This window comes from Mesoplodon densirostris, chromosome 4 (assembly GCF_025265405.1).
Source record: "Mesoplodon densirostris isolate mMesDen1 chromosome 4, mMesDen1 primary haplotype, whole genome shotgun sequence".
Taxonomy (NCBI): Eukaryota; Metazoa; Chordata; class Mammalia; order Artiodactyla; family Ziphiidae; genus Mesoplodon; species Mesoplodon densirostris.
Genome location: NC_082664.1, coordinates 151,060,433 through 151,086,802, shown reverse-complemented (window position 1 = coordinate 151,086,802; position 26,370 = coordinate 151,060,433). Strand labels below are relative to the sequence as shown.

Sequence of the window (26,370 nt, the reverse complement as noted above, 5' to 3'; positions counted from 1 at the left end):
CCAAGAAATTCAGATACTTCTCATTTTGGAACCATTGGTCTAGAGGTCATCAGTCTTCTAGCTTTTTTTTTTGTCAAAAACAACACCCTAGTGGTACCATGAAAAGGACCCTCCACTTCAACAACCTCATCTGCAAGCGGCGGGTGTTGGAACAGAGGCCTCTTAGAGTTTTCCCGAAAATCTTCCATACCTTCAAAGAATTAGCCCCCATCCCCACTTCCCAGGCATCTCATGTGTTGTCAGTCTAATAAACAGGGAAAAACAGTGGAAAAGTCCTTGATGTAATACTGACAAATCTGAACACTTCGCTAGCATGTTACAGTTTTCAAAGCCTTTTCAGATACAGACACTGTAAAGAAAGCTTGCTGACTCCATGCAAAAAGGTCCAGCAATACCACTTCCTTTATTTATTTATTTTAACAAATCACTACCTAATAATTACCCGAATTAGAAATGAAAATTTGAAAGAAGGAACATTACCTGGTCTCACCACCTGAAGATAACCATTATTATCATTTTAATATATTACTTTCAAGTCCCTTTTCCATATATAGATTTTGTTGGAAGGAACATAATTGTGACCCTGTTTTTTGTAGGCTGCTTTTTATGGAACACGAGTTTTCCCCACATTAGCTCTTGATGAGACATAATTTTTAATGGCCTCATGTTTCCTTAGGAGATTTGTTTTTAGCACAAAATCTATCATGAGTTGTAACAGTTTTGAGGAGGGTTGTCTCCATATCTGAAATATCTGTTGAACTTTTTAAAAACATTTTTTGTTGCGAAATATAACAGATAGAAGTAGCCAGATAGAAATGTTCATAAGATGTACATATCTGGCTTAATGAACTGTAAAAGGAACACTCGTGACAAGACACAGACTATAGGGACTTCCCTGGCGGTCCAGTGGTTAAGACTCCACGCTTCCACTGCAGGGGGCGAGGGTTCGAGCCCTGGTCAGGGAACTAGGATCCGGCATGCCGAGTGGCGTAGCCAAAAAAAAAAAAAAAAGACATAGACTATAACCAGCGATCCATAAGCCCCCACAAAATGACGTGCTTCTTCCCAGCCACAACCCGTTCCCCTCCCCCATCCTTAACCGCTATCCTGGTTTTTAGGGCTTCACTTCCTTGCTTTTCTTTCAGTTAAGTATCCCTAGACAGTAAAGTTTAATTTGGGTGGGTTTAAGTTTTTTGCACATGGTGTCGTATAGCATGTATTCTCTTGTGTCTGCCTCTTCTGATTAACAGCAAGCCTTTAAGATTCATCAGCGTTGCCCTACAATATTCTGTGGCACGACTTCACCCCCGATCACTTATCCGCCGTGCTGTTGACACCCCTTAGGGTTGTCTCCAACTGCTCACAAATGGTCTTGAAGACATTTCTAATCTGTGGTGAATATACCTGGGAGTAGAATTGCTAGGTCACTGGGTATGTGTTATTATATCTTCACTTTTACTTTTTGTAAAGTGTTTCTATCAACTTAACACCCCCACCAGGAGTGAATGAAAGTTCCTCTGGTCACATTTTTGTCAACACTTGATATTGTCAACTTTTAAATGTTTGTTAGTATCACATTGTGGTTTTCATTGGTGAAATTTCATTTCGTTTTTACTAATGAAGTTGAGTTTCCCTCCCTCCCTCCTGTTCTTCCCTCCCTGACATTTAGATTTCTTCTTTTATGAAATGCCCATTTTGTAAAATGCTGCTTTTCTGTATTTGGTCTTTTCCCCACTGATGTGTTCTTTATATTTTGTAGGTGTGAGCCCTTTGTTGCTTATATGTGTGGCAAGTATCTTTTCCCACTTGCCTTTTTGCTTTCTTACTGATGTCTTCTGATGACCGGATGTTCTTTATTTTAATGTAATACCAGTTGTCATATTTTCCCCCTATTAATGGCTACTGTTTTACGTGATGAAGTTTTCCAGTGAGAACGTTGAGTTACAAAGTGTTTGTTGTCATTAAGCCTAGGAAAGTCTGTGTGTCAAAGGTGGAATTTGTTGAGATTGGTACTGGGTGTGTCCTGGCGCCTGTGAGTGGAAAGCTGAAAGCTGAGGTCCTTCAGTGAAATACTCAGGCTTCTCCATAAGGCATTTCAAGGAGAACATGATCTCGGAGGATGGACAGATTCAGGGCCCTCAAGAGAAAAGGCTGTTCCAGTAACCACACACCCACCTCTGCCCCTTGAATCTGTGCCCATTTCTCCTTTACTTATTCAGTGTGGCCCCCAAGGTCCATGGAGCAGGATATAAAACACAGTATCAAGATACTGAGAAAAACACCTGTCAGAATGGCCATCATCAAAAAATCTTCAAACAATAAATGCTGGAGAAGGTGTGGAGAAAAGGAAACCCTCCTGCACTGTTGGTGGGAATGTAAACCGATACAGCCACTATGGAGAACAGTATGGAGGTTCCTTAGAAAACTAAATATAGAACTACCATATGATCCAGCAATCCTACTACTGGGCATATACCCTGAGAAAACCATAATTCAAAAAGAGTCATGTACCACAGTGTTCATTGCAGCACTATTTACAATAGCCCGGACATGGAAGCAACCTAAGTGTCCATCGACAGATGAATGGATAAAGAAGATGTGGCACATATATACAATGGAATATTACTCAGCCATAATAAGAAATGAAATTGAGGGCCTCCCTGGTGGCGCAAGTGGTTGAGAGTCCGCCTGCCGATGCAGGGGATACGGGTTCGTGCCCCGGTCTGGGAGGATCCCATATGCCGCGGAGCGGCTGGGCCCGTGAGCCATGGCCGCTGAGCCTGCGCGTCCGGAGCCTGTGCTCCGCAACGGGGGAGGCCACAACAGTGAGAGGCCCGCATACCGGAAAAAAAAAAAAAAAAAAAAAAAAAAAAAAAAAAAAAAAAAAAAAGAAATGAAATTGAGTTATGTGTAGTGAGGTGGATGGACCTAGAGTCTGTCATACAGAGTGAAGTAAGTCAGAAAGAACAAATACTGTATGCTAACACATATATATGGAATTTAGAAAAAAAGTTCTGATGAACCTAGGGGCAGGACAGGAATAAACACGCAGACGTAGAGAATGGACTTGAGGACATGGGGAGGGGGAAGGGTAAGCTGGGACGAAGTGAGAGAGTGGCATGGACATATATACACTACCAAATGTAAAACAGCTAGTGGGAAGCAGCCACATAGCACAGGGAGATCAGCTCGGTGCTTTGTGACCACCTAGAGGAGTGGGATAGGGAGGGCGGGAGGGAGACGCAAGAGGGAGGGGATGTGGGGATATATGTATGCACATAGCTGATTCACTTTGTTATACAGCAATTATACTCCAATAAAGATGTTAAAAAAGAAGATGCTGAGAAAATAGGTTCGACTATAACGATAATACTCATCACTGTGATAGGTTATCCTATGTGATTCTCATCATTCCACAAATTTGATCAAAGAAGGTAAGGGCGAGTCTGATGCCATTTCAGTCTGGAAGTCTTCTGCTTTATTTTTGATTCTTAGTATTAATCATCTCTTAATCCTCTGTCCTTCCATAACTACGTTCAGTTTTCATTTTCCTCTTCCTTTTTTGATTTATGATCTATTTGTTTACAATTAATAGCAAAATATCCTGCCACGGGACGGCCCCTGTGGAAAGAGCCTCCACTTCAAACGTGAGGTTCGGAGGTACTCTTACCTTCAGGTGCCTTCTGACCCCCACACCCCACCGCATGCAGCATCCGATGGCCCTCGTGCTTTGGGATGTCATAGTCTACTTTTGATGAAAATTGTGGAGGGAGAAGGAGACCCCTAATCTTATTTATACTTCCCCCTCCAAGGGACTTTGAGCTCTCAGTTAAATTCGACTGAAATGGACCTCCTAGTCCATCAAAGAAGGAATTCAGTGGCAGTTACAGTGGAGGGAGGTCCCTGGGATAACTTTCCTCCAGTAAAAAGCATCACCCTGGGTGATGGCCTGCTGACGCACTAGAACAGGGTTCATTTCTCACATCTCTCATCATTTCATCCTGATTGAAGGGATTTATGTTTTAAAAGCTATGGTCTCTGACATAGGGATTTAAGGCACAGAATGCTGCAGACATGAGTTCCTTCCTCAAATCTTCCGTCAGAACTCCTTTTGCTGACCATTTTTTAATAACCTGTTCTTCCAACTGAAATGAAGCGCAGGCAAGAACATCAGACAAGACGTGCATCTTGGGACCCTCCTCCACAGGCACAGTTATATTAGATAGTATCAAAGTTCAAAGGGCTGGGGCCACACAGAAACTTCCCTTTAGAAAGAGAGGGTGACTCCTCGTTCTGAGCAGGTGATTTCCTACCTGCGTCTGGGGAGGAGAGAGCATCTCTTTTTTGTTGGTTTGTTTGTCTTCGATTTTTACATTCCTGTTTCCTCTTCCCTGTAGGATTCTTTTTTTTTTTTTTTTTTTTTGCTGTACGCGGGCCTCTCACTGTTGTGGCCTCTCCCGTTGCGGAGCACAGGCTCCGGACGCGCAGGCTCAGCGGCCATGGCTCACGGGCCCAGCCGCTCCGCGGCATATGGGATCCTCCCAGACCGGGGCACGAACCTGTATCCCCTGCATCGGCAGGCGGACTCTCAACCACTGCGCCACCAGGGAGGCCCCCCTGTAGGATTCTTAATAGTCCCTTACCTATCTCCCTGCTTCCTTTTTTTTTTTTTTTTTTTTTTTTTGCGATACGTGGGCCTCTCACTGTTGTGGCCTCTCCCATTGCGGAGCACAGGCTCCGGACGCGCAGGCTCAGCTGCCATGGCTCACAGGCCCAGCCGCTCTGCGGCATGTGGGATCTTCCCGGACTGGGGCTCGAACCTGTGTCCCCTGCATCGGCAGGCGGACTCTCAACCACTGCGCCACCAGGGAAGCCCCCTGCTTCCTTTTTATGCTCTGTCATGCCCTGCGTGCCGCAGGAAGATGAATCTTCACGAAGCACGGCCTTGTTCCTGTCCCCTTGACCTGAACGTCTCCAGTGGCCCCTCACCTCCTCCAGGACAAGCTCTACCTCCTTATCTTCCCCCTGCTGGCCTGCCCAGCCTCGCCTCAGCCCTCCAGCCCCCCAAGCTGCTCACTGGACTCCACCCCGGCCCTGTGGGACTTCATGCTGCTTACCGACAGTCCTTTTTATCCCCACGTGTTCAGCTCCTGTCCGCCCCTCACGGCACAGCCCAGATGTCGCCTCTCTGTAAAGCACGGAACAGCGCTTACCAGCCAGAAATAGCCATTCCCTCCCCAGATTCCTTCCTAAGGGCCCCCATTTTCCTGTGAAGTTTGAGGGAGCCTGAGGGGGAGGCAGCTCAGTGAAATCCTGCTACCCGCCTCAGCTCTAGACTGACAGTTCTTTTCACTGAAGGCTGTTATCAGAAAGCATGTCCTAGGGATAAACCATAATGGAAAAGTACATTTTAAAAAAAGAATGTATAGGACTTCCCTGGTGGTGCAGTGGTTGAGAATCTGCCTGCCAATTCAGGGGACACGGGTTCGAGCCCTGGTCCGGGAAGATCCCACATGCCGCGGAGCAACTAAGGCCGTGCGCCACAACTACTTGAGCCTGTGCTCTAGAGCCCGCGAGTCACAACTCCTGAAGCCCGTGCACCTAGAGCCTGTGCTCCGCAGCAAGAGAAGCCGCTGCAATGAGAAGGACGTGCATTGCAAGGAAGAGTAGCTCCCACTCGCCACAACTAGAGAAAGCCCAAGCACAGCAACAAAGACCCAATGCAGCCAAAAATAAACAAATGAATATTTTTTAAAAATAAAAAAAATGTATATGTGTATAACTGAGTCACTTTGCTGTATAGCAGAAGTTGGCATATTATAAATCAACTTACTTCAATTAAAAATAATAATGTAGTAATAATAATAATAATAAACTACATTACCCAGCAAAAAAAGAAAAAAAAGAAAGAAAGAAAGAAAAGAAAGCATGTCCTACTGCCCTGTAAACTACAGTGGGTATTTATGCAAAGAAGTTGGAATCGTTGGGTTATAGCCTTCAACTTCACCAGATAATATCACATTATCTTCCCAAGGGCTCATACCAATTTATACTCCTGCAGCAATGTCACAGACTTCCACTTTTCCATGTCCTTGCTATCCCTTGACATTGTCTGACTTTTTAGTTTTTGCCTTTCTTTTAGGTGTGGAAAAAATAAATTGTGGATTTAATTTGCATGTTCACGTACTAACAAGGTTGAGCATCACATCTTTTTACGTGTTTGTTAGGCATCATGTTTTCTTTTCTGCGATATGTCTTCATTTCTTTTGTCTGTCTTTTTCTTCTTTATTTCTGCGTACTCTTAATATATTCTGGATATCCTTTGTAGGTTCATATGTAGCGTACCTGTTTTCCTGGGATTCGTCTATTTTGTTCCTGCATCACATCTGGGGTGCTCGTTCTTCTGCTTGGGCCAGGGTAGCTCACCATCACGTCTCCTCCCCACCAATGGGAAGGGGAGGGCATGGAGCCTTCAATTTAAAGTATGACCTGCAGGTTGTACATGTCACTTTTGCTCACAGCGCACGCCCAAAGTTTAGTTGTCTGCACACCAGGCTGCCAGGCAGGCCAGGAAATGAAGCCTGTATTCCACACAGCTGTTTACCCAACTAAACCTTGGCAGACACTGGAGGGGGAGACCATTGATGGATTGAAAGACTCGGAAGGGTTAAACCCCAAGGAGAGGCTATAGAAAATATATTTGCCTTTAAATTAATTGTCTCCCAGTACCTTTTCCTGATGATAAATGTTAATTTCTTTCGTATTTTATTAAAACCCCACTTAAAGGACTCTAATAATATTATGATCTAGCAAACACGCTTCTGTTTTTATTTCAGAAATACATTTAGGATGGTCAGAGAAACTCAGGAGGGGAGAGTAGGAAATGAAATGACTCTGGGAGCACTGAAATGAAGTTTATGATGCATTCATATAGTTAATTTCCAGAAAAGAATGTCATGTTCATTATTTTTGCAAAAGTTGTGGAGGACAGGATCTCAGTCACTTAGCACTGAGATAGGCCCCTAACGTTTCTGTGGCATTCACATCCATCTTCAACTAAAGGGTACCCATGAGATGATGTGGTTTTAAACTGGCAGGTGTGGGAGTTTTGTGAGCTTATGATACTGTGGTGTTGGTCTCACTCTCTTTTTCTTTCACACATCAGCTAACGGCCCATGCCCTCTGATTTCTCCAGGTATGGCGTAAGCCCCGAGAACATCATCCTGTATGGTCAGAGCATCGGGACTGTCCCCACGGTAGACCTGGCCTCCAGGTACGAGTGTGCAGCCGTAATTCTCCATTCGCCTCTGATGTCTGGACTGCGCGTGGCTTTTCCCGATACCAGGAAAACGTACTGCTTTGATGCTTTCCCCAGGTAAGCTCACTCCTGTCCAACAAGTGCTAAGGCGTCCAGTGACCCAACTTCACATCAGATGCCACCGTTAATTGTGGGCTACTAATAAATGTCTCCTGAATGCAGCCAGACGTCAGCCCCTGTGCTGGGCTCCTTAGGGAACGTGGAGGTGGATATGACATGTACACCAGCCAGATACTTGGTCCTCTGGGCTGGACTCATTTGTAAAACAATCTACCAGATGATGTATAAGGACCTTGCTTGTACCGATATCCAGGATTAATTGGTTTAGCTGGACGTGCAGGATAAAAAAAAAAGTGCCCACATGTCTTAAAGGAACATGTAGTTCAGTGTTCGTTCATTTACTCAGATAGACATGTATTGTTGAATTTACGAGAGCTAAATGCAAAATCTGTGATGAGGCCATTAGCAGTGGTCTAGACACTCAAAGAAAAACCGCAAGCATCCCCAATTTTGAAATTTCTGTTACTTTTTCAGTCAGGCCAATAGGTAAGAGAAAAAGTGACATGAGCTACTTGCAAGCTGGTAATGGGCTGCAGGGACCGTGTGAGTGGATGGTCCTTCCCTCCCCTCCCCACCGCCCCAGACCAGTGCAACCACTCATTCCTCCTGCCGCCCACTTGTGCCTGAAGACCCCCTCCCCTGCAGAGGGGCCGGCACCCTCTGCTAGAAGCATGTGCATGGGAGCCCACAGCCGGGCCCCCTCCTGCCGGCGCCCCAGGGGCAGCAGAGCCCCTGCCACCCCAGTCCCTGCTGTTTTCTAGTCCCCTAATAGAAGGAAGAAAAATGGGCAGCTGTATTTACATGCAAAAGCAGTGAGCGTGCTGCTTTCTTGAATACGTCTCTTTGAAAACTTCTGCTGGTTTTTTAAAATCTAAGCTGAGGAAAGTATTATTTACTAAAAACTATTTGCCCATGGTACGTTGCTAAACGGGCCGAGATTCTGACAACAGGACTCACACGGCCACATTGTCGAAAAAGCCTCAACAGAAGAATGTACAGTTTTCGGATTTTGATTGACCCATTCATTGCTGTCATTCTGTTATTGCTGGGAGAGAAAAAGAACATCATTTGGTTACGTAAACATCTGTTCCACAGACTGGCTTGTTTCACAAGAAGAAACTTTCTGTTACACCTTGGGTGAACTTCATTTCTGTGCACCCTATACCAGGTTCAATGAAGTTCAGCTTCATGGGAAAGTTGAACGAACTGCAAATTTCCAGTGGCGTGGCTGAGAATGCTAAATAGGGCCCATGTGCGATTCAAATGTGGCCTTATTGGTGCTGAATGGGTATTGAGAGGCCAGTTTGTTGAAAGGGAGATATTTAGCATGTTTGCGGGAAGCTATGCTAGGAGTTACCCTGGAAACAAAATGAATAGGTTCCCTGACTCTTAAATTAGCGTATACCTTAAAATACAGCCACGACAACTAATTATAGCTTATTCATTAATAGGAAACCAGCAACTAGTCTTTACTGGGTTTGTCTGATCTGCCAGTCCACGGCTAATCATTTCACGCTTCTTATCTCACAAGACTCATTTTACAGTTAGGAAACTGAGGCTTAGAAAGTTAAGTGATTTAAGCTGCTTAATTAAGGTTGGTGAGGGGAAACAGCCAGAAAAGGCCATTCATCCTATTCAGTACCATAAAGTATTAATATGATAGATTTCAAACCATTAACAGTCACATGGACTTTCATCATTAATTGAATTTGGGGAATGTTGTCTTACGGTGTCCATTGCTACCAAATGCACACTTGTCTCTGTGTCCCTCTCTCTCTCTTTTTTTAAATTTATTAATTTAATTTATTTATTTTTGGCTGCATTGGGTCTTCGTTGCTGTGTGGGCTTTCTCTAGTTGCGGTGAGCGGGAGCTACTCTTCATTGTGGTGCGTGGGCTTCTCATTACGGTGACCTCTCTTGTTGTGGAGCCCGGGCACTAGGTGCACGGGCTTCAGTAGTTGGTGGCACATGGGCTCAGTAGTTGTGGCTCATGGGCTTAGTTTCTCCACCGCATTTGGGATCTTCCCGGACCAGGGCTCGAACCCATGTCCCCTGCATTGGCAGGCGGATTCTTAACCACCGTGCCACCAGGGAAGTCCCTGCCTCTGTCTTTAAAGGAAGGCACTTTCCCATTTCTTTTTTAGTATTAAAAAAATAGAGATAAGGAGTCCTGATTATTATTTGGTTGGTGGTTTATTTTCTTTTACCTCCTTTACATTTCGAATCAGATGGTGGCATTTAACCTCAGGTACATCCATCCTCCAGGTTGCAGAGAGTCTCATGCAGCATGGAGCTGTCAGTAAATAGATTTTTAAATTGAATATAACTGGACTCTTGCATTCTTAGAAGAAGTCACTTTAAAATTTAAATATAAGAGGAAAGTAGATTTCTAAACAAGATTCCTAATCTGCAAAATTGACCCCTTCCACAGTGGCCCTGATCTTGGCAAATGACATGGCTGATGAGATTTTGCAGTCTTCCCGGATGTCTTGAGGTGGCTGGCAACTTCCTGAGTTGTTAATAAGGCTCTGTGACAGCTGTTTGTAGATCTTTGGAATGTGTGATGGATGTCAGAGCTCTGTACCATCACCACAGCCTCATGTCTGTCCTTTCATGATCTCTCCGAGCTTCAGTTACCTCCTTGGTTTAACAGAGATGGTCCTTCCTCTTTCACTGTGGCTCACTGGAGATGCAGTGAGGTTTTTTTATGTAAAGTGCAAAGCACCTGGCTGTGGTCAATGCTGAGTAAATGTTAGCTGTGACTTTGAACAAAATGATCCCTACGGGTAGTACCAATTTGATCCCTTTGTAACTCTGGCTAGGATCAGATACAGAAAGTCAACAGTAAGGGGGTCTCTGGCAGGAGGCCAGAATGGACAGAGAGTCACCTGTCTCCGTGTGTTTGCAGGTGAGATGACAGTTACCTCTGTCAGAGAAGCTGCCTACACACGCAGCCCAACAAGGTTTACAGTTTTCTTAATTCCTCTTTGGGAAACGCTTTCAGAGTCTGCAGCACATTCTTTTGGAGATGCTCAAATATTCATCCTTTATGGGTAGCTTTGATTTTTGTAAACAGTCAGAAATCATTCAGAATTCAATCTAGATGTTGTACATTAGGTTTTCAAGCTAAACAGTATGGTTTTTATTTTAAAATGAGGTATTTGTTTCTATGAAATGAGGTTTCTGAGGATCTTGTTAATCGGTGCCGAAGGCGGCTTACACGGAAAGAGTCCTGAAAACGTGAGTGGCTGTGGATTCAGTGCTCAGATTTCAAAAGAGACATTCATTCTGGTATGTTAAGGTCTAGCTTGTTTATTTAAAAAAAAAGTCCTCTCTCCAAAATATGAATATATCAGAAATATTAGTTACTGGATTGCTAGTCTGACGACATTTGCGAGTTCTGTTTTTAATAAAATACTTTAACGGAAACACAATGGCTAAATGCAGTGTGGTATTCTCAGTTGGATCTTGGAACAGAAGAAGGACTTCAGTGGAAAAACTCATGAAATCCAAATAAAGTCCGGAGTTTGGCAATGTACCGATGCTGGTTTTCGGTTTTGACAAATGTACTATTGGTAACGTGTGGTGTTGGCCTTACAGGAAAGGGGTTGGGGTGGATCAGAGCTCTGTGTTATCTTTGTACCTTTTCTGTAAATCCAGAATTATCGCAAAATGCAAGATTAATTTTTTTAAAAGTGAATTACTAGAAAAGTGAGGGGGGAAAAACCCCTCGCGTGCTTACCTCCCTTGCCTGTGAACACCGACTGGGTTCCATTAAGTGTGATGTCTGTCATCTGTGAGCATAACTAGAGGAGTCCTTTTTCTCCCCCTCCCCCTTTCCTGTCTTGCAGCATTGACAAGATATCTAAAGTTACCTCTCCCGTGTTGGTCATTCATGGTACAGAGGACGAGGTCATCGATTTCTCCCACGGCCTGGCCATGTACGAGCGCTGTCCCCGGGCCGTGGAGCCCCTCTGGGTCGAAGGGGCTGGCCATAATGACATAGAGCTTTATGCACAATACCTGGAAAGGCTAAAACAGTTCATATCTCACGAACTTCCTAATTCCTGAAGAAGATGACTTGATTTTACCTCATCTACTGTGAACACAAGAGTCCTCGGTTTTGCACATGCTTTAACTGGATAGCTGTCATGGCGGGATAACCACGAGGAAGTGCCCGGCTTTTCAGGCGTCCTACTCAAAGAGCTGAGGGCATCTTGGTCTTTCATATCCAGAGGTTCTACTAACTCACACATCATGTTAAACTGAACAGTTGTGATTCCCAGCTTCATCGCCTTGCAGAATGGGAATGAGAGCTGTGTGGGGGGACCATTTTCTCCTGCTATAAAAGATGCTCACACCCCTTTCTATTCCTTACCCACCACATAGGATTCATTTATGCAGGACTCAACCTCTCTCCACCTGTGTTCTCAGTTGGTGACCTGCAGCTCTCTTTCAGCCACTAGATTCATGGGTCCAATCCATTTGTGAAGCTGTGATAGTGTAACTGGAAACCATCGTGATGAAAATTCCTTCGTTAATTTTTGTTAACACTCCCATCTTTCCCCCAAACAAATCAATTAAAGGGTAATTTACTGGAACTATCATGAACGGCTTCATCAACTGGAACCATATAAATATAACTGGAATATTCTTAAAAGGAAACTGGGGGTTTTTTTAAGTGTAAATTTATTACTAGTCCACAGAGTTTTAATATTTTGATCGTCTGGTTGGTCTAACAAAGAACCTAGCCGACTGTCCTTCTGTAAAGTCCTCCTTGTAGGCTTTTTTAAAGTACTGTATATATATGCAATTACATTGTGCATAGATTCTTAATGGATAGTTTTCTTTTGTCAGGCTACAACAATGAACTGCAGATTCCTCGTTTGTAATGTAAATGATTGAATACATTTTGTTAATACGTTTTTATTCCTATGTTTTGCTATTAAAAAATTTTATAACATTTCCAAGACAAAAAATTACAAGTTTATGTTTTGAAAAATTTATGTAATTAAAATTTCACTAAACTAATCTTTTTAGTTTAGGAGTTATTTGGGTTTTGACACTGGAGTTGCGCCAGTAAGCATCAGAAGTGTAAGATGCTTAAAATTGCTACACTACTTGTGTTGGATGGGGGTTTGGGTTTGAGGGTTCTTTGGTTTTATTAAAAAAATTTTTTTTCCAAATTTAAAAGCCTTAAATGTACTGTAAGCCTCAGATTGTTGTACAGCTGGACTGCGGTTGATTGCCAGTTTGTGTACTGTTGCTTGGATGCAACACAGCGGTTGGTCATGGAATAAAGGATGCATGGATCAGAATGTGTGGGCTCATGCGGTTTTTTTCCTTCATCTCTCCATCAAAGAAAACATCTGTCTAGATTTAAGAAGAAACCCTTGGAGTTTACAAACGTCATTACTTTTCTCAAAGTGTATATATTTTTTTTAACTTTTTATTTTATATCGGAGTATAGTTGATTAACAATGTTGTGATAGTTTCAGGTGTACAGCAAAGTGATTCAGTTACACATATACATGTATCTATTGTTTTTCAAATTCTTTTCCCATTTAGGTTGTTACATAATATTGAGCTATACAGTAGGTCTCAAGGTGTGTGTTTTTGTTCTGTAAAAGACCAGAGATTACTTTTTTTTTTTTCGTGGTACGCGGGCCTCTCACTGTTGTGGCCTCTCCTGTTGCGGAGCACAGGCTCCAGATGCACAGGCTCAGCAGCCATGGCTCACGGGCCCAGCCGCTCCGCGGCATGTGGGATCTTCCCAGACTGGGGCACGAACCCGTGTCCCCTGCATCGGCAGGCGGACTCTCAACCACTGCTCCACCAGGGAAGCCCCATAGATTACTTTTGAAGAAGCCAAGATATAAAGCCTGTAGCAGTAAAGTACAGATGGAATCCAAATAGAGAGGGCAATGGATTCTGGCTATGAAACAAGAATGATGAAGGCAATCTCACTGTGACCTGGCTAGGAGGGAGAACAGGCCTGTTTCTTTGGAAAACCTGAGCTGAGTCTTTTCAGTCCTTTGATCACTGACTAGAAAAAGAACAACTGAGGGATGCTTGTTTTCAACTCTCAGAACACCCCTTCTGGGCACGCAGGAAGAGAAATGGTGGTGGAGGGAAGGTGTAAGGGCGTGGGCTATGCTCCCGTGAGTGTGTGTCCCAGCACATTGCAGGCTACTTCCTGGTCTTAGATCAGTACCTGTAATGGGGGACCTTGGAAGGATGGGGCCTTGCTCACCTAGGGGAGTCATTAGTGAAGCTACAGAGGTGGTACTGTCCCAGAGGTCCAGGAGACTTAGAAGGGAAAGAAGCATATCCAACAGCCTGCCTTTGGTGTGTGAGAGCAGCTAACCTTGGTTTCCAGAGACCTGATTTCTGATCCCGTTTGTCTACTGCTTGCATCTTCTGTAAATCAGTTCCTCCTTTTTTCCCACCTGAACTATTTAGTAAACTTACTTTTGTCCGCCAAATTTCAGCAGTTAGTGGGAAACGATAATAAGATTGACAATTACAGAAGCTAAGGTGGCAAAGCCCTTTCAGTTCATTGTTTTTATAACTTGATGTAGGTGGTTTATATCTATTGGAAGCAGCTCATGTTTTCTGACTCCTGACTCTTTCCCCAAAACCGGGGAGGGGGTTTTGTCTACTCTTTAGCAGAGTTTGACATGGGGACAGCTTTTCTCTGAGGATGGTGTGTGTGATGACAGTGGGAATCCTAAGAGACACCCCATTCATGACAGTTTCAGATTACAAAACATACTTACTACTGAACCTGAAAGATCTGGCCACTTCTGTTTTCTGCTGTAAGATGGACTTGGGGTGAGGACAAACTCTCCTTGTGGGGGGGAAAAAAAAAAAGCAAAAACAAACTAGCACTACTAAATAAAATGGAAAAATCTTAGACACATGAACTGGTAAGAAAATAAAGACTATGTAGGCCAAATACTAGGTAAAGATGAGGAGCTTTGAAGCCAGTTTTCTCTTGGAAGGAATTTCCTGGACTAGGTTAACCTGAGCATTGGTTTTCCAGTCTGGTGGTGCTCAGGGGACAGTAAACAAACCCTAGAGCACCCTCCACAGTGGGGAGACTAATTGGAAGCTTCCCTTTTAAGAGGAAAATCATATGATCATCTCAACAGACACAGACAAAACATTTGATGGAATTCAATATCCCATTCATGAATAAAAACCAAACCAAACTTTTATCAAACTAGGGCTAGAAAGCAACTTTATGAACAGATTCTCTCAAAACAAACAAAAACCAAGCATTGTACTGAGTGGTAAAACAGTGGAAGCATTATTCCATTTTAGATTGGGAATTAGCCATAGTACCATTCTCACTTCTGCTCAAAATTACACAAAGCCCCTAGCAAATGCAGTAGAGTCAAAGAAATGAAAAAGGTATGAGACATGGAAAAATAAAAAGGATAAATATGTTCTAAAGCCAGATTATTGTGGCTGCACTACTCACTAAATTTACCAAAAATCATTGAAATGTACACTTAAAAGGGGTAGATTTTATGGTATGTAGATTATACATAATAAAAGATGTTTAAAGAAATGAAAAATAAATAAAACTCGGATTATGATGTCTAGATGAAACACCAGACAGCTACACCAGAAAGTATCTACAAATTATTAGATGTAATAAGAATTTAGTTAGGTTGCTGGACACAAAAATCAATATAGAAAAGTCTATCTTATTTCTATAAATCAGTTAAAAATGTTTTCAATTCAATTAAAAACAAAGATGCCATTTACAATAGCTTTTAAAAATATTGAGTAACTGGGAATCTAACACACATGTTAGACATACTCTGGAGAAAATCATAAACTTTTTTGAAGGACATTAAGGAAAACCTAAATTAATGAGGGTTATACCATGTTAATGGATAAGAAGACTCATTTTAAATATATTCTTCCCAAATAGACCTATAGGATTAATAATGATTCCAGTAAAAATCCCAACAGGATTTTTTGTCAGGAAACTGATAAGGTGATCCTAAAATTTGTATGGGAGAACAAAGTGCCAAGAATAGCCAGGGCAACTGAAGATGAAAAAGATGCAGGCATGCGCTTTACCAGATAGAAGAATTCCAGGTGGGAAATCTTAAGACTGAAAAAGCTCAGTCTTTCAGATTCTAGAGTCTAGAAAACTTTTCATGACCCTGACTGTAGCCCCTGCCAACAGCTGCTTCAGTATTCTGTACTCACCTACCATAGTATATCATTACTGCTTGAAACCACAAAGGAATACATTTCTAGGTTTGATTTATTAAAAATAAAAAAACTTTCAGAGTAAAAGAAAAAATAGCATAACCTAGTGACAAACTGGGGTGACATTATAAAGCAAATGACATATAATGTAAAAATATATTTAATAATCAAATGATGAGGCACTCTTTATCAAAGAGCACAGGATGTGAGGAGACTATCATAAGAGATTATTGTCCATAATAATCACATATAGATTCAATCAAATAATCAACTGACTATATCAAATATATATACATTTAAACAATGAAATGCCATTTTAAATTATAAACTTGGTACAAATATTTATTTGAAGAGGTTGCTCAATATTTATTTGAAGAGATTATTGCCCAAAATAATCACTTACAGATTTAATCAAATAATTAATAGATATATTTTAAAATACATTTATAAGCTGGTATAAATTATAAGCTGGTATAAATATTTGAATTATAATACCCATTGGTGGTAAAGGTTTGGATAAATAGTTACTTTAAAATTATATTGCTAATTTTACACACCAAGTTGGTACAAATGTTCTAAAGTATACTTTGAATCAAAAGCCTAATCTAGCAATTTGGCTTCTAGGAATTTATCCTTAGGAAATAATCAAGAAGATGACATGGGCTTATATGGGATAATCACTGCTACACTGTTAGTAAAAGTGAAGACTTGCAAACAAGCTAAGTTTCCAGCAACAGGGATTTCGTTTTTATTATGTCCGTACAATGCATTATTCTGTAACCATCATAAATGATGCTATAGAACAATATTTAGTGGCATGACAAAATTGCCAAAATACGTTATATGGTAAAACTGATCACTAAATAGTTCCCGTGTATGATTCTTCTCTTGACACCCCCACACATTCAAACTTGGACCAAGAGCTGGATATGTAATAGATGGACATCTTTGTTGTTGATGTTTAATTATATTGTCAATAAGTCTTTATAAAGAGGAAAGCCCAAACCTTCTTTCAGAATTCATGCGAAGTGGTTATAAAACATATCATCAGTAGGATCTTTTGTTAAAATAATTTGTCTTGGAGTCCATTGGATGGCACTGTCTTACTCCCCAAGCTAGAAAGAACAAGTCATCCTCAGTACATCTCATTCCCTCCTGTGTGAGGGTTACTAAGGCAATAGATGAAGTTCATATAAATATCACAGCCCATGCCGTCCAGCTCTGATGCCTCCTCTTCCCTGAGGCCTTGCCTACCAGGATTTCTGCAAAGAAGACATAGTCGTGCCTGCAGGAGCTTGCATAGATCTCGCCCAGGCAGAGGGCCTGGGACGCAGCCCTTGGAACAAGGAGGCCTGGCCCTATTTCTTCCCAGCCAGAGGAAAATATATGTAACATAAAATTCCCCGTTTTAACCAATTTTAGGTGTACAGTTCAGTAGCATTAAGTACATTCACACTGTTGGACAAGCATCACCACCATCCATCCCCAGAAAATTTTCACCTTCCCAAACTGCAACTCTGTACCCATTAAACGCTAACTGCTCATTTCCCCTCCTCTGGACCCTGGAAACCACCATTCTACTTTCTGTCTTTGTGAATTTGACTCCTCTAAGTACCTCACAGAAGTGGAATCACACAGTATTTGTCCTTTTGTGACTAGCTTATTTCACTTAATAGAATGTTGTCAAGGTTCATTCATGTAACATTTCATTCCCTTCCTTTTAAGGCTGAATAGTTTTCTATTGTATGGATAGACCACATTTTGTTCATCCATTCATCTGTTGATGGGCATTTGGGTTGTTTCCACCTTTTGGCTATTGTGAATAGTGCTGCTATGAATATGGGTGTGTACACACACACACACACACACACACACACACATATATATTTGGAGACCCTGCTTTCAGTTCTTTTGGATATATACCTAAAGGTGGAATTTCTGGATTGTATGGTAATTCTATTTTTACTTTTTGGAGAAAACACCAAAATTGTAATACTTGATCTGCAATTCTTAACAAGAGTCTTGGGGTCTGTGGCCCCTTTGAGGTGTCTGTACCTATGGGCATTTTTCTGGGGAGAAGTTCCACAACTTCAGCAGATTCTCAAAGGTATCAGTGATTCTGAAGGATTCAAATCACTGAACTAGACAGTAATGTCTACAGCTTCTTTTAAAGCCAATAGTTTTGAATTCTAGGAACTGTGAGTTCCTGGGGAGGTTAAGGAGCTTGAATGTATTCTGCAGGCAGGCCCAGGGAGGGAAGGCCATGGGCTGGTCAGAGCTCTCTGCATAAGGAGGGCATCTCCGGATGTGTGGGAGTTGAGTGCAGAAGCATTTACAGACCCAGAAGGGGCTGAGACCATTGGAAGAATCTTGGAGACAGCAGGCCTGGCTGTGAGTTTTTCTGCCATGATACTGTGTGACCTTGGGCAACTCTCTTAACTGCTCTGAGCCTGTTCTTCTTCTCTAACGTGGTAGTAATCCCCACCGCAGTCATGGTGGAATCAGATGAAATTCTGTAGGTAGAATAGCTTTGTAAGAGGTCGTGGGGTCTTAGACCCACTCATTAAATGGCTGGCTGAGTTTGGGTTTAGAACAAAACAGAGAACACTTTGAAAACTCTAGTTTAAGACAGTCTACCCTGTCGTAGCTTAATCATTACTCTGCTGCTAAATGATTTACCATTTAGCTGGACACAACTTGTTGACACCTGGCCCTGTCTGGCTCTGCTTCAGGGTGGGAGGGCCCGGGGCCTTCCAGACATGTGCAGATACTGTCTCCTGTTTCAGTGCCCTTCAGATCTCCCTTCCCTGGACTTCCAGATGACCCTTAGATGGGGCTGGGAAGCACATGTAGATCCCGAGCCCATCCAGAACTTTCTAAGATGGGACCTGGAGTGGGCCAGGATTTCTGGGATAAAAAAGATCCAGGTGGGTAGAGCAGTGGATCCTCTTGACTCAGACTTCTTAGCAAAGGCAGAGAAAACCAGCTTGGAGGAGAGTAGCAGATGAGGTCTGGGAAAGGGTAGGATGCCTTGAAGAAGGCGGCTCAGAAGAACGGATATGAAAGATGCCCTCTTAAAACATTTTTTAGACTTTAAAATTTTATCCAAAAGAGTGGATAAAACCTATTTTTATAGTTTAAGGGGAAAAAAATGAGCACCCATATTTCCGTTATTGAACCTAAGATATAGAATATTACCAGGACATTAGAAACTCACCTTCTCCCTGCGTCTCCTCCAATCACATGCCTTTTCCTCCCTTACCCCACAGGGTAACCACTATCCTGAATTTTCTACTAGTCATTCCTTTGCTCTTCTTTATAGTAAGAATGTGGGTGTGCGTGTGTGTGTGATCTACTATTGGTAGACATACTGGTTATCTCCCAGATTTTAGCTATTAAAGATATTTTTGTATTTCTCATGATATGAGAGACATCTGGTTGCTGTTTCTTAACCCTAGTTTCATGTTGAAATTACTGAGAAGCTTTTTTAAATGCTGATGCCTGGGTCCCACCCTCAGAGATTACAATTTAGCTGGTCTGGGTGCCACCTGGGCATCTGGACTTTTCAAAGCTCCCCAGGGGCCTCCAGTGGGCATCTAAATACAGATCTCGACTCAGTAGGTCCAGGATGGGGCCCCAAATTCTGCATTTCTAAGAGGCTCCCAAGCAATGCTACTTGCACGGCCCCATTTTGAGTAGGGGATCTGTCTGTTCAGCTTCACTCAGTAATGCCAAGTCATTTCCAAAGTAAGACACTGATTTCCCTCCCATCAACATTGGATAGAAGTTCTAGTCATTCACATTTTTTTTTCCAGCTGTGCCGCATGGCATGCAGGATCCCCAACCAGGGATCGAACCCACGCCTCCTGCAGTGGAAGTGTGGAGTCTTAACCACTGGACCTCCAGGGAAGTCCCTAGTCATTCACACTTGACATTGTCTGACTTTGTGAACTTTTGCCTAAACAGTGTATGTGAAATTCAATTACATCCCCGATTATGCATGGGAATGAGCAACTTTTCAAAAACACACGGGCCATTTGTACGTTCTTTCATGTGAAATGTCTGTGCATGACTCTGGCCCACTTTTTTGATAGAGTACTCTCTTTTTCAGGTGATTATATATTCTTGATATTCAAACAAATCTTTTATTTTCACGTGCTGCAAATATATTCTCCCAGTTTGTTCCTCGCCTTTTTATTTTCTTTGTGACATGTTTTGCGGAACGGATATTCTCAGTTTTACTCGGGGAAACCCTAATGGGTTTTTGCTTCATTATTACTTTATTAAGTAGACTCAAAATACATTAAACTTTTTTGCAAAACCACAAGAAGAAATCGATAAACACCATCAATTCCAATAACACCAAATATCTAGATTGCCTCAGTATCAAGCTTCTTTTACAGAAATCATGCTTACTATATCCCTAATGTAGTAAAACTTACATTCTGGTGGCAGTGGGACAACAGGCAATAATCAGATAAATGTGTAATATGCCAAGTGTTACCAGATGCTCTGAGGGAAAGTCAAGTAGAGTGGTCAGTGTAGTTGTTCCTGAGTCTTGCAGATATCCCGACAGATGTTTGTATTTCTAGAAATGCTAAGAAAGGTTTGTTTTTTAGCTGAGCAATTATCTTATATTCTTTGTATATGCAGAGAACATAGCCGTTGAATAAATTAACAAAATATAGCCAGTGATTACCTTCCTAGTAGACAGAAAGAACCCAGTTCTGTTAATTGGTTTCACTAGGTCTTGTTTCTATGGGGGGGAAAAAACCTATAAGGAATTTAAAATAAATTATTTTAGATCAAGAGTCAGAAAATGTTTTCTACAGAATGTCAGAGAGTAAATATTTTTGGTTTTGTGGACCATATGGTCTCCATACTCAAACTCTGCCACTGTTGTACTAAAGCAATCATAGATAGTATGTAAAGGAAGGGATGTGCCTGTGTTCCAAGAAAACCTGATTTATAAAACAGGTGGTGGAGCAGCTGCATAGCACAGGGAGATCAGCTCGATGCTTTGTGTCCATCTAGAGGGGTGGGATGAGGAGGGTGGGAGGGAGATGCAAGAGGGAGGAGACATGGGAGACATGGGGACATATGTATGCATATGGCTGATTCACTTTGTTGTACAGCAGAAACTAACACCACATTGTAAAGCAATTCTACTCCAATAAAGATGTTTAAAAAAGTTAAATTAAATTAAAAAAAAAAAAAAAAAACAGGTGGTGGGCCAGATTTGGCTCATGGGCTGTAGTTTGCCAATCCCTGCCTTACAAATTCTTCTTTTTATATTGTTTATTGCTTGAGTTTCATTTCAGAAATAACACATGCTCATGGTGGGGGGCGGTGGAATTCAAACAATACAGGATTATTTAAAGTAAAAAGATGAGAGGGCTCCTCTTTTTTTTTTTTTTTTTTTTTTGGTACGCGGGCCTCTCACTGTTGTGGCCTCTCCCGTTGCGGAGCACAGGCTCCGGACGCGCAGGCTCAGCGGCCATGGCTCACGGGCCCAGCCGCTCCGCGGCATGTGGGATCTTCCCGGGCAGGGGCACGAACCCGCGTCCCCTGCATCGGCAGGGGGACTCTCAACCACTGTGCCACCAGGGAAGCCCGAGGCCTCCTCTTTGCCTCCTCTTTCCTACTTTACTAATCCCGCACACCAGAGATGACCCAGGTGACATACTAGAAGGAAGTTTGGGACTTCCAATACGGAGCCATGCCAGTACCTTCAGGGTCTCAGTATAACCTAAGGGAAGATGTACATAAAGGGCAGATGGATGTAGCTGGGCAGTGCTTTGCCCTCTGCACTGCCTGCTGTCACCTTAAAGATGACCTCTGTTCTTCTCAGCGCAAGACACAGGTGGGCTTTTCGTTAAAAACAAGACTGCTCGGTGCATAATTAGCGGTCGATAGAAAAAACAAAATATAACAGGCATTCTTTTAATCAGACCTCATCTATCAAGCTGACACTCAGAATTCCTCCCTCCCTCCCTCCCTCCCTTTCCTTCCTTCCTTCCTTCCTTCCTTCCTTCCTTCCTTCCTTCCTTCTTTCCTTCCACAAATGTTTACGAGCCCAAACACTTGGTTCTGGGGATGCAGCAGTGAACAAAGCCCCTATCCTCTTGCAGCTTATATGCTAGGAGGAGAAACAGACAATAACAGGTGAACAAATGAAAAAATCAAATCATAATGTGTTCTAAAGGAAACAACAAACAAGCCGAGAAAGTGATTAAGGGGATCGAATCTTTAGGCTTTTGAGAGGATTATGACCTAGCGGTTCAACATGCATCTGGGGAGTCCCTCTGCCTGCGCTTGAATCTCAGCTCCACTGGCTACTCCCTGTGTGTCACAGGGACGCAATGTGACCTCTCTGTGTCTCAGTTTCCTCACCTGTAAAATAAGGGTGACTTAGTACTTACCTCAAAATACTCAGGTGAGGATTGTATGAGCCTAGAACATACTGAGCTCTCAATAAAAATACTAGCTATTTCCACCTGTAGAAATAGAACATTGTGGTCTCTACTGAAAGAATTTTCCAATGAACCCATTAGTAAAAGCCTCTTGGGAAGATATGGGAAAATGGCAGCATTCACTCCCGGCACCGTATCAGGCAGAGCCATGGCTTTTGTGTGTCCTAGTATCCCTTGGGGTTTTTTTGTTTAATCAGAATTTTCCTTGTAAAAATTTTTCTTCAGAAACACAAAGTGTTTCTCTTCCATACATTTACACGCAATGGCCCTACCTCAGATTGTCACAGTAGAAACACAGGGGCGTGCCAAACTTTCCTTCTGAGGACAGTGTGTGTCCTGCCTGCAACATGGTTTATCTTCAACGAACCACAACAATCTGATATCACCCAGCACTTACACGGATATAAAGAGGGACAGTTTTCCTTGGTGATATGAAGAATTTCTAAAGTCAGCCAGCCTCTCTCTCTCTTTCTTACTTCTTCTTCCTCTCTCTCTCTTCCTCTCCCAATTGTCTTGTAAACTTCCTTGCCTCCTGTATTTTCAATTGACATCACTTTACTAACATGGCTCATACCTTGACCAGAAGTTCATGTGTTAAACCATGACCTGCCACAAACATAGGATCACAAACCTGGGAGGTTCCTTGGGAAGTACCTGGTCTAGGATTCCCCAGGACGGGATGGGTCACACATTCTGAGGGGGAAGTTGGGAAAGGAAGAGGAGGGGAGGGACAGGACAGAGTTCCTGCAATATGTCCTGGAATTCATATTTTCTAGTCATTAACTTTAGAAGGAGTATTATCTTTCTCCTGTGTATTTACCATGTATGTATATAGATGTGGCTGTGATTAATAACTATTTTACAAAATCATTTACAGAATTCTTAGACTCATCAGTAACTTATTGTGTTAAATATATATATATATATATATATATATATATATATATATATATATATTTTTTTTTTTTTTTTTTTTTTTTTTTTTTTCTGGCCACGCTGCACAACTTGCAGAATCTTAGTTCCCCAACCAGGGATTGAACCCAGGCCACCAGCATTGGAAGCACGGAGCCCTAACCACTGGATCATCAGGGAATTCCCTAAATATTTTCTTAACAGCAAATAATTAACTACAACTCCTATGATGCTGGACCAGTAGTTCTCAAAGTGTGGTCCCTGGACCAGGAGCATCAGCATCACCTGGGAACTCATTAGAAGTGCAGATTCTTGGCTCCCATCCCAGACCTACCTAATCAGAAACTCTGCAGGAGAGGGGCCCAAGAGTCTGCTCTAACAAGCCCTCCAGGTGATCTGATTTGATTCATGTTAAAGTTTGAAAATCTCTGGGCTGGATTATTTGACACTTAAATAAAAAAGGGATCCTACCGAGAGAATAGTTCCTATCCTCCCGTTCAAGAAAAGACTCGGTGTTCTTTGGCCACTGGAACAAGTAACCAGGAGAACAGGTTTTCAGTCTGTCCCAATTCATCAAGGACAGCTTCCTCTGGTACACGTGCTTCTGAGGGCCAGCCAATCAGCAAAAGCCTTGCTCCAGGGACCAAGCTGCCTTTGCTAAAGGTCACTTAATGCCTGAATACTCCCACTGTTAAGAGTCTACTAATCCCCAGCCCCACACTTCCCAAATACTCTACAGGAGATCTGCAATCTGCCGTGTTTACTGCCTTGCAAACGATGAATCCAGCTTTTTGCTTCAGATATAGAGTACAGGCCTCTTCCTTTAGCACCCCATGCAGAAAATTGGATTTAGTCCAAGATGACAGCCGCTGACACCTATGGGGGAAGAGGGCGTCGTAAGTGCATAAAGTGGGCCAGGTGTGAGGCAGTACTGAGTAAAGAAGTGGTGACATGGAAAGGCAGTCACATTTTTATGACACATACACCAAAACCACCCCTTCTTTTTTTTTTTTTTTTTTGCGGTACGCGGGCCTCTCACTGTTGTGGCCTCTCCCGTTGCGGAGCACAGGCTCCGACGCGCAGGCTCAGCGGCCATGGCTCACGGGCCCAGCCGCTCCGCAGCACGTGGGATCTTCCTGGACAGGGGCACGAACCCGTGTTCCCTGCCTCGGCAGGCGGACTCTCAACCACTGCGCCACCAGGGAAGCCCCACCCCTTCTCTTTTTTTTTATACAAGAGGTGATCTAGGTAAAGGGAAATGCTAAAGAACAATTGATTTAGTGGCAGTTTGTTTATTTATTTTTCAAGAACATGTGTTATTTTATTAATGCAAGCTTAAGAGCAATTATATAATACTATTTTTTTAACTTTTTAAAAAAACTTTTATTGGAGTATAGTTGCTTTACAATGTTGTGTTAGTTTCTTCTGTACAGCAATGTGAATTAGCTATATGTACACCTATATCCCCTCTTTTTTTGATTTCCTTCCCATTTAGGTCACCACAGAGCACTGAGTAGAGTTCCCTGTGCTACACAGTAAGTTCTCATTAGTTATCTACTTTATACATTAGTGGCAGTTCAAATACAGTTCATTCCCACACTGCTGTACTTTCTATACTTTTGGAAAGAACATTTCATGGCATTACAAAAAAATATCAAATGTGTTTATTATGTTGCCACTGAAACCATGAGGTATCCAGGTTCTGGCTAAGGGTATTAGCAATAAAAACAAAACAAAACCCTTCCTCTTGGCTGTCTAGGAATTTCATGGAGTATTTAAATACCATTTCACTCATATGTATTTATTTCCCATGCCAGGAGTTTCTCTTTGAGAGTACAGTATAAATCTCAGTGGAGAAATGTTATTTATCCATTAATGCATCTATTTTTTTTTCCCTTTTTTTTTATTAGTTTCTGCTTTATAACAAAGTGAATCAGTCATACATATACATCTGTTCCCACATCCCCTCCCTCATGCATCTCCCTCCCTCCCACCCTCCCCATCCCTCCCCTCCAGGCAGTCACAAAGCACCGAGCTGATCTCCCTGTGCTCTGCGGCTGCTTCCCACTATCTGTCTACCCTACGTTTGGTAGTGTATATATGTCCATGCCTCTCTTTCGCTTTGTCACAGCTTACCCTTCCCCATTAATGCATCTATTGAGCATCTACTGAGTCTCTCATTGTGCTAGAGATGGGTAAGATGCATCTCTGTGCCACAAAGCTCACAGCCGGAGGTGGGGAGGAGGAGGAAGAAAGGGGCGCAAACACACACAGTGCCGTGATTTTACAACAGAATTCTCTACAAGCTTCCATGAGAACTCAGGATGGGGGAGAGCAGAAAAAGTATCCCAATGGCAGCAACATTTGAGTCTTTTTTAAAAATAAATTATTTCTTTTATTTATTTTTGGCTGCACTGGATCTTTGTTGCTGCACGCGGGCTTTCTCTAGTTGCGGCGAGCGTGCGGGCTTCTCATTGCGGTGGCTTCTCTTGTTGTTGAACATGGGCTCTACGCGTGCGGGCTCCACCAGTTGCTGCACGCGGGCTCCGTAGTTGTGGCTCATGGGGTCTAGAGCGCAGCCTCAGTAGTTGTGGTGCACGGGCTTAGCTGCTCCGCGGCATGTGGGATCTTCCCGGACCGGGGCACGAACCTGTGTCCCCTGCATTGGCCGGCAGACTCTCAACCACTGCGCCACCAGGGAAGCCCCTGAGTGTGTGATTTTTGAGCAGAGACCTGAATAAAGTCAGGGATGGGGTCATGCAGATAGCTGAAGAGGCATCATTTCAGACAGAAGAAACAGCAAGTATCAACACAAAGGGCCTCAGGCTGGAATATATTTAATGTGTTGAGGAAGCAGCAAGACACCAAAGGGGGCTAGAGTCAAGCAAGCAAGATGTCTAGTGACTGTGGTTGGAGTGGCAGCAGGTGGGCCCTTGCCCATCATGTCTCCAGATTTTGCTCCTAGTGAGAAGTAAATTGGAGGGTTTTGAGTAGAGAAGGATCATGTTTTGACATCCGTGTTGGAAGGAAAACCCTAGTCATAATTCCTTTGTAGTGCTTTTTTTTTAATTGTGGTAAAATTTACCATCTTAACCACTTTAAAGTGTACAGTTTAGTAGTGTTCAGAGTATATTCACACCATTGTGCAACCAATACCCAGAACTTTTTCATCTTGCAAAAAGGAAACTCCACCTCCGTTCAGCGATGGCTCCCTGTCCCCCCAGCCCCTAGCAACCACCATTCTACTTTCTACGCTATGAATTTGACTACGTACTTCATTAAAGAGGAGGCATATAGGGACTTCCCTGGTGGTCCAGTGGTTAGGACTCTATGCTTGCACTGCAGGGGGCCTGGGTTCGATCCCCGGTCAGGGAA

General features: G+C 42.8%; 1 protein-coding gene and 1 non-coding gene across 2 annotated transcripts in view; both read left to right on the top strand.

Moving 5' to 3' along the window:
* The window catches only part of ABHD17C (abhydrolase domain containing 17C, depalmitoylase), a 57,208-nt gene extending 44,512 nt beyond the window's left edge, over positions 1–12,696 (top strand). The window contains exons 2-3 of the mRNA XM_060095365.1: positions 7,196–7,375; positions 11,230–12,696. Of these exons, the coding sequence (XP_059951348.1) occupies positions 7,196–7,375; positions 11,230–11,449 (400 nt within the window). The 3' untranslated portion in view covers positions 11,450–12,696. The remainder of the gene's footprint in view (positions 1–7,195; positions 7,376–11,229) is intronic.
* A 13,601-nt stretch (positions 12,697–26,297) lies between these two features.
* Positions 26,298–26,370, top strand: TRNAA-UGC (transfer RNA alanine (anticodon UGC)). The gene has a single exon. It is a non-coding gene; the product is annotated as a tRNA-Ala (tRNA).